Source organism: Ranitomeya variabilis, chromosome 7 (genome assembly GCF_051348905.1).
Source record: "Ranitomeya variabilis isolate aRanVar5 chromosome 7, aRanVar5.hap1, whole genome shotgun sequence".
Classification (NCBI taxonomy): Eukaryota; Metazoa; Chordata; class Amphibia; order Anura; family Dendrobatidae; genus Ranitomeya; species Ranitomeya variabilis.
This window is the reverse complement of record NC_135238.1, coordinates 149334615-149349413: the sequence shown is the minus strand read 5'-3', so window position 1 is coordinate 149349413 and position 14799 is coordinate 149334615. Positions and strand designations below refer to the sequence as shown.

The window sequence follows — 14799 nt, the reverse complement described above, 5'->3', positions numbered from 1 at the left end:
TGCGTTTTTTCTCCTAAATGACGCATTGCGACGTACAGCAAACAACGCTAGTGTGAAAGTAGCCTTACTCCTGTCCCTCAAGAACAAAGGATTGGCATGCTGAAATACTACATGTCTTGACCTTCTTCACCCTCCAACATCTGTCATCAGGGGATAGTCAGGGATCACTCATACATATTAGGTGATCAGCAAATATTAGATAATCGGCGGTAATCTTCCTTCAAATCCTGATTTATCTTTTATGTGTGGCCACCTTTAGGATTCACTCTATTATGTGTGGCCACTAGTGATGAGCGATCATGCTCAGATAACGTCTTATCCGAGCATGCTCGGGTGTTCTCTGAACATCTGGGTGTGCTCCTATATTATGTTCGAGTCCCTGTGACTGCATGATTTGCAGCTGTTAGACAGACACAACACATGTGGGGATGGTGTAACAAACAGTCAACCCCCACATGTGTTCAGGTTGTCTAACAGCCACATAGACTCGAACATAATATATGAGCACGCCCAGATGCTCGGAAAACACCCGAGCATGCTCGGACAAGACGCTATCTGAGAATGTACGCTCATCACTAGAGACCACTTTTAGGCCTCGCAGGGGCAATAGTGTAGACAAATGCTAAAATTAGGAAATTCACAATTGCTAACACTATTTCTATTTAACGGCATCATAAAAAATTCCACCACCGTAACAGGAGCTCCTATGACTCTTGGTCATGGACATTGTTCAGGTCGAAATTTACACTGATTCCAGATTTGCAAGATTTGACTTGTTATCAAATGAGACCAAATTAGATTGTTTGGGAATCATCATTTAAAACATTGAACAAAAAATGTTTAGTAATTCATGTCTTGTTAAGGGAATCCGTCAGCAGCTTTGACTATGCAGTCAGTGGAGCGCTGAGTGCAGAGACCAGAGTAGATTTCAGAGCTACGGTCCATTTGTATTTTAACAAATGTGACAATGAAACTTTTTTTATGAATAATAATAAAAATAATAATAATAATGTAAATAATTAGAAAAATGAATATATTGGCATAAAACTTCTACATTTCCAAATTACAACTTTATAGTGTGGTCTCCTAACAATCTAAATCATACTCACATACTGTATGTATAACACCAAACCTCATGGACTTTCTAACTTACACAATCTTTGCGTGAGCTCTAGAGCTGGTGACTAATCTCAAATACAATTCACCATCAACAGCAGGCATGTCATCTGTGTAAATGGCTTCCCCTGTGGCATGCTTGAGTCCAGATCTATGCACAATAGGTCGTCCAACAGGGTCACGATCAGGCTGATCTTCAGGTACATTCTGGTAAAATTGAATAAAGTTTCCTAAACTTTATAATATGTAAATTTTATGCCAAGTTAAACTAAAACAATAAAAATGTAAACATAAGATTGTAAACCATTTAAGAAAACATAATTTTTATGGTACTATATCATAAGAAATGCAGCATTTTACATAAATAAAGTTTTATTATAAACATATTGTAAAAAAAACTCATGAGCAGCATGGTGGTAAGCACTGCAGCCTTGCAGCGTTGGGAGTCCCGGGTTCAAGACCCATCAAGGACGACATCTGCAAGAAGTTTGTATGGTCTCCCCGTGTTTGTGTGGGTTTTCCCTGGGTAATCCAGTTTTCTCACACTTTCGAAAGATATACTGATAGAAAATTTAGATTGTAAGCCCCAATGGGGACAGCGATGATAACGTATGTAAAGCGCTGCAGAGTATGATAGCGCTATGTAAGCAAAGCATAATACATTAATAAATAAATTAAAGAAGCGCTCTCCACCGAGTATAAAGGCCAAATGGCTAATTGTAAGTGCTATATAATATGATGATTGCAATATTAATATATAGGATAAAAGCTTTGATCGGAATGCTTCTTTAAGAGACTGGTTGAATAGATGTATAACATTAGAAAAAGAAGGTTAGGAGAATTGTGCCTAATGAAAAAGCTTCAGGCCACAAATAGTTGCCAAATCATGTATATAAATGTATGAAATAAAATATATAGGACGAGGCAAGTTTAAAGGGAACTTGTGATGCTGCCCGAACAACAGGCAGTAAAAATCACAGCCTGTCTGCACATTTGCTGCCAGGTATATTATTCTCTGACACGCTCTGGCTTTGAAGACCCGGCCGGGAAACTTAGTCAGAGACCTGACTAGTTGGGCATGGCCCCTGGTCAACTATTCACGGTGCTGCTGCATCTGATTGACAGGTCTCTCCTTTGGGGTAGTGGATATGAGGACACAATGCCCAGAAAAATAACTCATGATTTTGGTGCACATTTTTGTTGCACTGTATGGCAACCAAAATTGCTGTTAACATAGACTAGACAGTAGAGATGAGCAGTGTTCGAGTCGAACTGTTATCCAATTTCAAATTCGAGCTGTTTTGGGCGGTGTTCGTGTCGTTCGACGAACCCGAACAATTTGCTTAAAATTCGGCTGTTCGAGTTTCTGTTCGATAACTGTTCGTTCACCAAAAGCCTAGCTTGATTTGCACATTAAAACTGTTTAAAATTGTTAATGGACTGTTTCAGTGTATAGTGGGCGGGGGATAGATCTGTGCTGAAATAACGCCGATCTCCATCTAACCCAGTAAATCGTTTTGGGGTTTTGGGCTTAGTAGCAGTGTCTGCACGTCAGCAGAGTAGCCCGCCTGTGAAACAAACTATACCGCCTGTGTATCTCTATTTTCACTGCATCTAATCCAGTTGATAGTTTTGGGCCTAGTAGCATTGTCTGCACGTCAGCAGAGTAGCCCGCCTGTGAAGCTAGCTACACCGCCTGTGTATCTCTATTTTCACTGCATCTAATCCAGTTGATAGTTTTGGGCCTAGTAGCATTGTCTGCACGTCAGCAGAGTATCCCGCCTGTGAAACAAACTATACCGCCTGTGTATCTCTATTTTCACTGCATCTAATCCAGTTGATAGTTTTGGGCCTAGTAGCATTGTCTGCACATCAGCAGAGTAGCCCGCCTGTGAAGCTAGCTACACCGCCTGTGTATCTCTATTTTCACTGCATCTAATCCAGTTAATCATTTTGGGGTTTTGGGCTTAGTAGCAGTGTCTGCACGTCAGCAGAGTAGCCCGCCTGTGAAGCTAGCTACACCGCCTGTGTATCTCTATTTTCACTGCATCCAATCCAGTTAATCATTTTGGGGTTTTGGGCCTAGTAGCATTGTCTGCACGTCAGCAGAGTAGCCCGCCTGTGAAGCTAGCTACACCGCCTGTGTATCTCTATTTTCACTGCATCTAATCCAGTTGATAGTTTTGGGCCTAGTAGCATTGTCTGCACGTCAGCAGAGTAGCCCGCCTGTGAAGCTAGCTACACCGCCTGTGTATCTCTATTTTCACTGCATCTAATCCAGTTAATCGTTTTGGGGTTTTGGGCGTAGTAGCAGTGTCTGCACGTCAGCAGAGTAGCCCGCCTGTGAAGCTAGCTACACCGCCTGTTTACCTAACTACTATTTTGTAACGGCATCTAGCCCAGGAAATCCTTTTGGGCCTAGTAGAATTTGGTGTAACTCAGCAGCGTACCCCACCCATGAAGCAAGCTACACCGCCTGTTTACCTAAGTACTATTTTTAACAGCATCTGGCCCAGGAAATCCTTTGGGGCCTAGTAGAATTTGGTGCAACTCAGCAGCATACCCCACCCATGAAGCAAGCTACACCGCCTGCTTACCTAAGTACTATTTTTAACAGCATCTGGCCCAGGAAATCCTTTGGGGCCTAGTAGAATTTGGTGCTACTCAGCAGCGTACTTCACCCATGAAGCAAGCTACACCGCCTATTTACCTAACTACTATTTTGTAACGGCATCTAGCCCAGGAAATCCTTTTGGGCCTAGTAGAATTTAGTGCTACTCAGCAGCGTACCCCACCCATGAAGCAAGCTACACCGCCTGTTTACCTAACTACTATTTTGTAATGGCATCTAGCCCTGGAAATCCTTTTGGGCCTAGTAGAATTTGGTGCAACTCAGCAGCGTACCCCACCCATGAAGCAAGCTACACCACCTGTTTACCTAAGTACTATTTTTAACAGCATCTGGCCCAGGAAATCCTTTGGAGCCTAGTAGAATTTGGTGCAACTCAGCAGCGTACCCCACCCATGAAGAAAGCTACACCACCTGTTTACCTAAGTACTATTTTTGACAGCATCTGGCCCAGGAAATCCTTTTGGGCCTAGTAGAATTTGGTGCTACTCAGCAGCGTACCCCACCCATGAAGCAAGCTACCACCTGTTTACCTAACTACTATTTTGTAACGGCATCTGGCCCAGGAAATCTTTTTGGGCCTAGTAGAATTTGGTGTAACTCAGCAGCGTACCCCACCCATGAAGCAAGCTACCACCTGTTTACCTAACTACTATTTTGTAACGGCATCTAGCCCAGGAAATCCTTTTGGGCCTAGTAGAATTTGGTGTAACTCAGCAGCGTACCCCACCCATGAAGCAAGCTACACCGCCATTTACCTAAGTACTATTTTTAACAGCATCTGGCCCAGGAAATCCTTTGGGGCCTAGTAGAATTTGGTGCAACTCAGCAGCATACCCCACCCATGAAGCAAGCTACACCGCCTGCTTACCTAAGTACTATTTTTAACAGCATCTGGCCCAGGAAATCCTTTGGGGCCTAGTAGAATTTGGTGCTACTCAGCAGCGTACTTCACCCATGAAGCAAGCTACACCGCCTGTTTACCTAACTACTATTTTGTAACGGCATCTAGCCCAGGAAATCCTTTTGGGCCTAGTAGAATTTAGTGCTACTCAGCAGCGTACCCCACCCATGAAGCAAGCTACACCGCCTGTTTACCTAACTACTATTTTGTAACGGCATCTAGCCCTGGAAATCCTTTTGGGCCTAGTAGAATTTGGTGCAACTCAGCAGCGTACCCCACCCATGAAGCAAGCTACACCGCCTGTTTACCTAACTACTATTTTTTAATGGCATTTGGCCAAGGAAATCCTTTTGGGCCTAGTAGCAATTTCTGCTACTCAGCAGAGTACCCCACCCATGAAGCAAGCTACACCGCCTTCTTTCTCTCTCAATCTAACCCCTCGGCTCTGGGGTGTCCACTCTCCCTCCAGCTCTCTCCTTCTCACAGATGGACTACTGTGTGTTTTCACACTGTGGCGAATCTTTTGGGCCCAGGCATCGAGGTAATGGATATTATGTGCCGCCTTACAAACGTCCATGACGACACATTCGAGGAAGCAACTAAACGCTGTTTACCTAAGTACTATTTTTGACAGCATCTGGCCCAGGAAATCCTTTTGGGCCTAGTAGAATTTGGTGCAACTCAGCAGCATACCCCACCCATGAAGCAAGCTACACCGCCTGCTTACCTAAGTACTATTTTTAACAGCATCTGGCCCAGGAAATCCTTTGGGGCCTAGTAGAATTTGGTGCTACTCAGCAGCGTACTTCACCCATGAAGCAAGCTACACCGCCTGTTTACCTAACTACTATTTTGTAACGGCATCTAGCCCAGGAAATCCTTTTGGGCCTAGTAGAATTTAGTGCTACTCAGCAGCGTACCCCACCCATGAAGCAAGCTACACCGCCTGTTTACCTAACTACTATTTTGTAACGGCATCTAGCCCTGGAAATCCTTTTGGGCCTAGTAGAATTTGGTGCAACTCAGCAGCGTACCCCACCCATGAAGCAAGCTACACCGCCTGTTTACCTAACTACTATTTTTTAATGGCATTTGGCCAAGGAAATCCTTTTGGGCCTAGTAGCAATTTCTGCTACTCAGCAGAGTACCCCACCCATGAAGCAAGCTACACCGCCTTCTTTCTCTCTCAATCTAACCCCTCGGCTCTGGGGTGTCCACTCTCCCTCCAGCTCTCTCCTTCTCACAGATGGACTACTGTGTGTTTTCACACTGTGGCGAATCTTTTGGGCCCAGGCATCGAGGTAATGGATATTATGTGCCGCCTTACAAACGTCCATGACGACACATTCGAGGAAGCAACTAAACGCTGTTTACCTAAGTACTATTTTTGACAGCATCTGGCCCAGGAAATCCTTTTGGGCCTAGTAGAATTTGGTGCTACTCAGCAGCGTACCCCACCCATGAAGCAAGCTACCACCTGTTTACCTAACTACTATTTTGTAACGGCATCTAGCCCAGGAAATCCTTTTGGGCCTAGTAGAATTTGGTGTAACTCAGCAGCGTACCCCACCCATGAAGCAAGCTACCACCTGTTTACCTAACTACTATTTTGTAACGGCATCTAGCCCAGGAAATCCTTTTGGGCCTAGTAGAATTTGGTGTAACTCAGCAGCGTACCCCACCCATGAAGCAAGCTACACCGCCTGTTTACCTAAGTACTATTTTTAACAGCATCTGGCCCAGGAAATCCTTTGGGGCCTAGTAGAATTTGGTGCAACTCAGCAGCATACCCCACCCATGAAGCAAGCTACACCGCCTGCTTACCTAAGTACTATTTTTAACAGCATCTGGCCCAGGAAATCCTTTGGGGCCTAGTAGAATTTGGTGCTACTCAGCAGCGTACTTCACCCATGAAGCAAGCTACACCGCCTATTTACCTAACTACTATTTTGTAACGGCATCTAGCCCAGGAAATCCTTTTGGGCCTAGTAGAATTTAGTGCTACTCAGCAGCGTACCCCACCCATGAAGCAAGCTACACCGCCTGTTTACCTAACTACTATTTTGTAATGGCATCTAGCCCTGGAAATCCTTTTGGGCCTAGTAGAATTTGGTGCAACTCAGCAGCGTACCCCACCCATGAAGCAAGCTACACCGCCTGTTTACCTAACTACTATTTTTTAATGGCATTTGGCCAAGGAAATCCTTTTGGGCCTAGTAGCAATTTCTGCTACTCAGCAGAGTACCCCACCAATGAAGCAAGCTACACCGCCTTCTTTCTCTCTCAATCTAACCCCTCGGCTCTGGGGTGTCCACTCTCCCTCCAGCTCTCTCCTTCTCACAGATGGACTACTGTGTGTTTTCTGTTGTGAATTTGCTTTTTGCTCCCTCTAGTGGTTACTAGTTTTTTGACTCTGGTTTTTCTGTCTTTCCTTTTATCCGCACCTGGGTCGTTAGTTAGGGGTGTTGCTATATAAGCTCCCTGGACCTTCAGTTCAATGCCTGGCAACGTAGTTATCAGAGCTAGTCTGCTGTGCTCTTGTCTACTGATCCTGGTTCCAGTTATATCAGCTAAGTCTGCCTTTTGCTTTTTGCTATTTGTTTTGGTTTTGTATTTTTGTCCAGCTTGTTCCAAATCTATATCCTGACCTTTGCTGGAAGCTCTAGGGGGCTGGTGTTCTCCCCCCGGACCGTTAGACGGTTCGGGGGTTCTTGAATTTCCAGTGTGGATTTTGATAGGGTTTTTGTTGACCATATAAGTTACCTTTCTTTATTCTGCTATCAGTAAGCGGGCCTCTCTGTGCTAAACCTGGTTCATTTCTGTGTTTGTCATTTCCTCTTACCTCACCGTCATTATTTGTGGGGGGCTTCTATCCAGCTTTGGGGTCCCCTTCTCTGGAGGCAAGAAAGGTCTTTGTTTTCCTCTACTAGGGGTAGCTAGATTCTCCGGCTGGCGCGTGTCATCTAGAATCAACGTAGGAATGATCCCCGGCTACTTCTAGTGTTGGCGTTAGGAGTAGATATATGGTCAACCCAGTTACCACTGCCCTATGAGCTGGATTTTTGTATTCTGCAGACTTCCACGTTCCTCTGAGACCCTCGCCATTGGGGTCATAACAGTTTGCCAGGCCAGTATTAAATGTTTAATGCATTGCAGAAGAGGGATTATAAGAAAGAAGATTCTGAGTTTTTTTTTTCTCCTTCCCCTTTACCTCAGAGTGGCTATGCTTGCTGCAGACATGAATGTCCAGACCTTGATTACAAGTGTGGACCAGCTGGCTACTCGTGTGCAGGGCATACAAGACTATGTTATCAGAAATCCTAGGTCAGAACCTAAAATACCGATTCCTGAACTGTTTTCCGGAGACAGGTTTAAGTTTAGGAATTTCGTGAATAATTGTAAATTGTTTTTGTCCCTGAGACCCTGTTCATCAGGAGATTCTGCTCAGCAAGTAAAGATTGTTATTTCGTTCTTACGGGGCGACCCTCAGGATTGGGCTTTTTCGCTGGCGCCAGGAGATCCGGCATTGGCTGATCTTGATGCGTTTTTTCTGGCGCTCGGTTTACTTTATGAGGAACCCAATCTTGAGATTCAGGCAGAAAAGGCCTTGCTGTCTATGTCTCAGGGGCAGGACGAGGCTGAAGTGTATTGCCAAAAATTTCGGAAATGGTCCGTGCTGACACATTGGAACGAGTGTGCACTGGCCGCTAATTTTAGAAATGGCCTTTCTGAAGCCATTAAGAATGTTATGGTGGGTTTTCCCATTCCCACAGGTCTGAATGATACTATGGCACTGGCTATTCAAATTGACCGGCGGTTGCGGGAGCGCAAAACCGCAAATTCCCTCATGGTGTTGTCTGAACAGACACCTAATTCGGTGCAATGTGATAGAATCCTGACTAGAAATGAGCGGAAAATTCATAGACGCCGGAATGGCTTGTGCTACTACTGTGGTGATTCTACACATGTTATCTCAGCATGCTCTAAACGTATAGCTAAGGTTGTTAGTCCTGTCACCGTTGGTAATTTGCAACCTAAATTTATTCTGTCTGTAACTTTGATTTGCTCACTGTCATCTTATCCTGTCATGGCGTTTGTAGATTCAGGTGCTGCCCTGAGTCTCATGGATCTCTCATTTGCTAAGCGCTGTGGATTTACTCTTGAACCATTAGAAAATCCTATTCCTCTTAGGGGTATTGATGCTACACCATTGGCAGCAAATAAACCGCAGTATTGGACTCAGGTTACCATGTGCATGACTCCTGAACACCGCGAGGTGATACGTTTCCTGGTTTTACATAAAATGCATGATTTGGTCGTTTTAGGGCTGCCATGGTTACAGACCCATAATCCAGTCCTGGACTGGAAGGCTATGTCAGTCTCAAGTTGGGGCTGTCGTGGTATTCATGAGGATTCCCTGCCTGTGTCTATTGCTTCTTCTACGCCTTCGGAAGTTCCGGAGTATTTGTCTGATTATCAGGATGTCTTCAGTGAGTCTGAGTCCAGTGCACTGCCTCCTCATAGGGACTGTGACTGTGCTATAGATTTGATCCCAGGCAGTAAATTTCCTAAGGGAAGACTGTTTAATCTGTCGGTACCTGAACATACCGCTATGCGTTCATATATCAAGGAGTCTCTGGAAAAAGGACATATTCGTCCGTCTTCTTCCCCTCTTGGTGCGGGATTCTTTTTTGTGGCAAAAAAGGACGGATCTTTGAGACCTTGTATTGATTATCGGCTTTTAAATAAGATCACTGTCAAATTTCAGTATCCTTTACCGCTGTTGTCTGACTTGTTTGCCCGGATTAAGGGTGCCAAGTGGTTCACCATGATAGACCTTCGTGGTGCGTACAACCTTGTGCGCATTAAGCAAGGTGATGAATGGAAAACCGCATTCAATACGCCCGAAGGTCATTTTGAGTACTTGGTGATGCCTTTTGGGCTCTCCAATGCGCCTTCAGTTTTTCAGTCCTTTATGCATGACATTTTTCGGAAGTATCTGGATAAATTTTTGATTGTTTATCTGGATGATATTTTGGTTTTTTCTGATAATTGGGATTCGCATGTGGAGCAGGTCAGGTTGGTCTTTAAAATTTTGCGTGAAAATTCTTTGTTTGTCAAGGGCTCAAAGTGTCTCTTTGGTGTACAGAAGGTTCCCTTTTTGGGGTTCATTTTTTCCCCTTCTGCTGTGGAGATGGACCCAGTCAAGGTCCGAGCTATTCTTGATTGGACTCAGCCCTCGTCAGTTAAGAGTCTTCAGAAGTTCTTGGGCTTCGCTAACTTCTACCGTCGTTTTATCGCTAATTTTTCTAGCATTGTGAAACCTTTGACGGATATGACCAAGAAGGGCTCCGATGTAGCTAACTGGGCTCCTGCTGCCGTGGAGGCTTTCCAGGAGTTGAAACGCCGGTTTACTTCGGCGCCTGTTTTGTGCCAGCCTGACGTCTCACTTCCCTTTCAGGTTGAGGTGGATGCTTCGGAGATTGGGGCAGGGGCCGTTTTGTCGCAGAGAGGCCCTGGTTGCTCTGTTATGAAACCTTGTGCCTTTTTCTCTAGGAAGTTTTCGCCTGCCGAGCGAAATTATGATGTGGGCAATCGGGAGTTGTTGGCCATGAAATGGGCATTTGAGGAGTGGCGTCATTGGCTCGAGGGTGCTAAGCATCGTGTGGTGGTCTTGACTGATCACAAAAATCTGATGTATCTCGAGTCTGCTAAACGCCTTAATCCGAGACAGGCCCGCTGGTCATTGTTTTTCTCCCGCTTTGATTTTGTTGTCTCGTATTTACCAGGTTCAAAGAATGTGAAGGCCGATGCTCTTTCTAGGAGCTTTGTGCCTGATGCTCCTGGAGTCGCTGATCCTGTTGGTATTCTTAAAGATGGAGTTATCTTGTCAGCTATTTCTCCGGATCTGCGACGTGTGTTGCAGAGATTTCAGGCTGATAGGCCTGAGTCTTGTCCACCTGACAGACTGTTTGTTCCGGATAAGTGGACCAGCAGAGTCATTTCCGAGGTTCATTCCTCGGTGTTGGCAGGTCACCCGGGAATTTTTGGCACCAGAGATCTGGTGGCCAGGTCCTTTTGGTGGCCTTCCTTGTCAAGAGATGTGCGGTCATTTGTGCAGTCCTGTGGGACTTGTGCTCGAGCTAAGCCTTGCTGTTCTCGTGCCAGCGGTTTGCTCTTGCCCTTGCCTGTCCCGAAGAGACCTTGGACACATATCTCCATGGATTTCATTTCTGATCTTCCGCTATCTCAGGGCATGTCCGTTATCTGGGTGATATGTGATCGCTTCTCCAAGATGGTCCATTTGGTTCCTTTGCCTAAGCTGCCTTCCTCTTCCGATCTGGTTCCTGTGTTTTTCCAGAACGTGGTTCGTTTGCACGGCATCCCTGAGAATATTGTGTCAGACAGAGGATCCCAGTTCGTTTCCAGGTTCTGGCGATCCTTTTGTAGTAGGATGGGCATTGATTTGTCGTTTTCGTCTGCTTTCCATCCTCAGACTAATGGACAGACGGAGCGAACCAATCAGACTTTGGAGGCTTATTTGAGGTGTTTTGTCTCTGCTGATCAGGACGATCAGGACGATTGGGAGACATTCTTGCCGTTGGCTGAGTTTGCCCTTAATAATCGGGCTAGTTCCGCCACCTTGGTTTCGCCTTTTTTCTGCAACTCTGGTTTCCATCCTCGCTTTTCTTCGGGTCATGTGGAGCCTTCTGACTGTCCTGGGGTGGATTCTGTGGTGGATAGGTTGCAGCAGATCTGGAATCATGTGGTGGACAACTTGAAGTTGTCACAGGAGAAGGCTCAGCGCTTTGCCAACCGTCGCCGCGGTGTGGGTCCCCGACTACGCGTTGGGGATTTGGTGTGGCTTTCTTCCCGCTTTGTTCCTATGAAGGTCTCCTCTCCCAAATTTAAACCTCGTTTTATTGGGCCTTACAAGATATTGGAAATCCTTAATCCTGTATCTTTTCGTCTGGATCTTCCTGTGTCGTTTGCTATTCACAATGTATTTCATAGGTCCTTGTTGCGGCGGTACATTGTGCCTGTAGTTCCTTCTGCTGAGCCTCCTGCTCCGGTGTTGGTTGAGGGCGAGTTGGAGTACGTGGTGGAGAAGATCTTGGATTCTCGCCTCTCCAGGCGGAGGCTTCAGTACCTGGTCAAGTGGAAGGGCTATGGTCAGGAGGATAATTCCTGGGTGGTCGCCTCTGATGTTAATGCGGCCGATTTAGTTCGTGCCTTTCATGCCGCTCATCCTGATCGCCCTGGTGGTCGTGGTGAGGGTTCGGTGACCCCTCACTAAGGGGGGGGTACTGTTGTGAATTTGCTTTTTGCTCCCTCTAGTGGTTACTAGTTTTTTGACTCTGGTTTTTCTGTCTTTCCTTTTATCCGCACCTGGGTCGTTAGTTAGGGGTGTTGCTATATAAGCTCCCTGGACCTTCAGTTCAATGCCTGGCAACGTAGTTATCAGAGCTAGTCTGCTGTGCTCTTGTCTACTGATCCTGGTTCCAGTTATATCAGCTAAGTCTGCCTTTTGCTTTTTGCTATTTGTTTTGGTTTTGTATTTTTGTCCAGCTTGTTCCAAATCTATATCCTGACCTTTGCTGGAAGCTCTAGGGGGCTGGTGTTCTCCCCCCGGACCGTTAGACGGTTCGGGGGTTCTTGAATTTCCAGTGTGGATTTTGATAGGGTTTTTGTTGACCATATAAGTTACCTTTCTTTATTCTGCTATCAGTAAGCGGGCCTCTCTGTGCTAAACCTGGTTCATTTCTGTGTTTGTCATTTCCTCTTACCTCACCGTCATTATTTGTGGGGGGCTTCTATCCAGCTTTGGGGTCCCCTTCTCTGGAGGCAAGAAAGGTCTTTGTTTTCCTCTACTAGGGGTAGCTAGATTCTCCGGCTGGCGCGTGTCATCTAGAATCAACGTAGGAATGATCCCCGGCTACTTCTAGTGTTGGCGTTAGGAGTAGATATATGGTCAACCCAGTTACCACTGCCCTATGAGCTGGATTTTTGTATTCTGCAGACTTCCACGTTCCTCTGAGACCCTCGCCATTGGGGTCATAACAGTTTTCACACTGTGGCGAATCTTTTGGGCCCAGGCATCGAGGTAATGGATATTATGTGCTGCCTTACAAACGTCCATGACGACACATTCGAGGAAGCAACTAAACGACTCAAATAGTGAGCAGGATATGGAGCACCCCATGGGCAAACAGGGATCTATGTAGTATGCTCCTTCACAGAAGCAGCCCAATGGGAGGACACTATTCGGAGGCACAGGTAGTAACCGGAACGCCCCCTCAATGTCTGTTTTGACCATTAGGGTGCGCCTTCCCAACTTCTTGACCCACCTGATTGCCTCGTCAAAGGAGGTACAGTACATAGTACTGTACTTGGTTCCGCGTCGATGTTGTCGTTTACTGACCTGCCCCTTGGATATGACAAATGGTGGATTAGTCTGAATGTATTTGGTTCATTTTTTGGCACAACTCCCAAAGGGGGTACCACTACGTCTTCTAGGGAAAGTGTTCTGAATGGACCTGCCGCCATTCTACCTAAAGATATTTCTTTTTCTTTTTTTTTCTGTCAAGACGTTTGGGTGTTGGTAGAGTGAGTTTAGATTTTTACTCCAGCCTTTCTTAACTTTAGAAGGGCATTAAATGCCTATATCTGTGTCTCCTTCTCCTTTTACTCCTCCACCTCTTTTCTTTTCGCATGACTATGTGTAGTTGTGACTTTTCCATGTGTTTGTTGTGTCTTCTCAGCAGTTTGTCAGCTTTTGGGCACCTTTTAAGGTGTTTTCTATGTTTTCCATGTGTTTGTATGTGTTTGTATGTGTTTGTGTTTGCCTGCCATTGGTTTCAATGGGGTTCGACGGTGTTCGTCGAACAGTTCGGCGAACATCTCCCTGTTCGACGAACCGAACCGAACCCGAACACTAGGGAGGTGGCTCATCTCTACTAGACAGTCTTAAACTTAGCGGCACATTGAGGTCCGTTTACTCACATTAACTCACCGATTAACGTTCACTAATGAAATGGCGCTACATCTCTAAAGTGTGAACATCGCCCTTGACTTCACAAGATTTCAACCTGGCTATTTACTACTTGTTCCTAATATCTGCTTATAAATGTTCATCTTTCTCTTTCACTTTATGTTTTACACTTTCTTTCTGTCCAGTGTGGATGTTTGTGTATTTTGCATAGTAATGCATGTTATAGTCTCTAGCTAGTTGCCTAAATATTCAACAAGGCAAACTGGTACTACATCCCAGCAGACACTTCCAATATATTCGGATCTGGCTTAAAGAGCCTATGTGCGCTGGGGTACATGTGAAATTTATTTCGATTTCGAAGTGTAATATTTTAAAAGTGTCTTGCCAGTTAAACATGGCAGGTGGACAGGGCAGGAGACAGGTAAGCTGTGCCAGATGTTCAAACAAACATGCTTCTCGTTCAGTTGCACTACACCATCTAAGTTTCATACCTCTCTGCTTCATATGTGTTTTAGCTTCTGCCTTCCTTCACCTCTACCTCCCTTTTACATATTTTATAGAGTCTTTCTACATCAGTCCCTCTTTGCTCCCCTCTCTATCCTGGATGTCGATACAGTTGAAAGCAATGATGGAGGAGGAAGCCGTCAGCTGACGTCCCCTCCTCCATCATTCACTCTCTGCATCTGTTGTCTCAGTGCAGTGGGCACGATGCCGTCACTATTTCATGCCTGCTGTGCCGAGCGGTGAAGAGCTTCACAGTGCTTGCTGCAGAGACTGGAGCAGCAGGGCAACAAGGAAAGATAAGTACTTAAGGGATGGGCCCCTTATTCTATATGGAGGACTGTGGGGTCCATTATACTGTATGCAGGCTTATGTGTGGACATTATTCTGTATGGAGGACTGCTTGGGGCCAATTATTTTGTATGGAGGACTATGGGGGGGCCATTATACTGTATAGAGGACTATGTGGAGGACTGTGTGGGGATCACTGTTGTAACCCCACACTGTGTTGGGGTCACCCTACTTTGGAGGGGTACAGTAGGGTCATCAGTGGAGGCTACTGTGGAGGAATTCACTGTGGTGGTATCATACTGTGTTTGGGGAGAACTTTTGTTGGCATCATTCTTTATTGTTTCTATTATTTATTAATTCAATATT

The 14799-nt window shown here is 45.5% G+C and overlaps 1 protein-coding gene across 1 annotated transcript in view; it reads right to left on the bottom strand.

Annotated features, from left to right (window-relative positions):
- Positions 1-14799, bottom strand: part of LOC143784149 (aldehyde oxidase-like) — a 183160-nt gene that overhangs the window by 116783 nt on the left and 51578 nt on the right. Inside the window, exon 17 of the mRNA XM_077272023.1 lies at positions 1154-1323. Within this exon, the coding sequence (XP_077128138.1) occupies positions 1154-1323 (170 nt within the window). The remainder of the gene's footprint in view (positions 1-1153; positions 1324-14799) is intronic.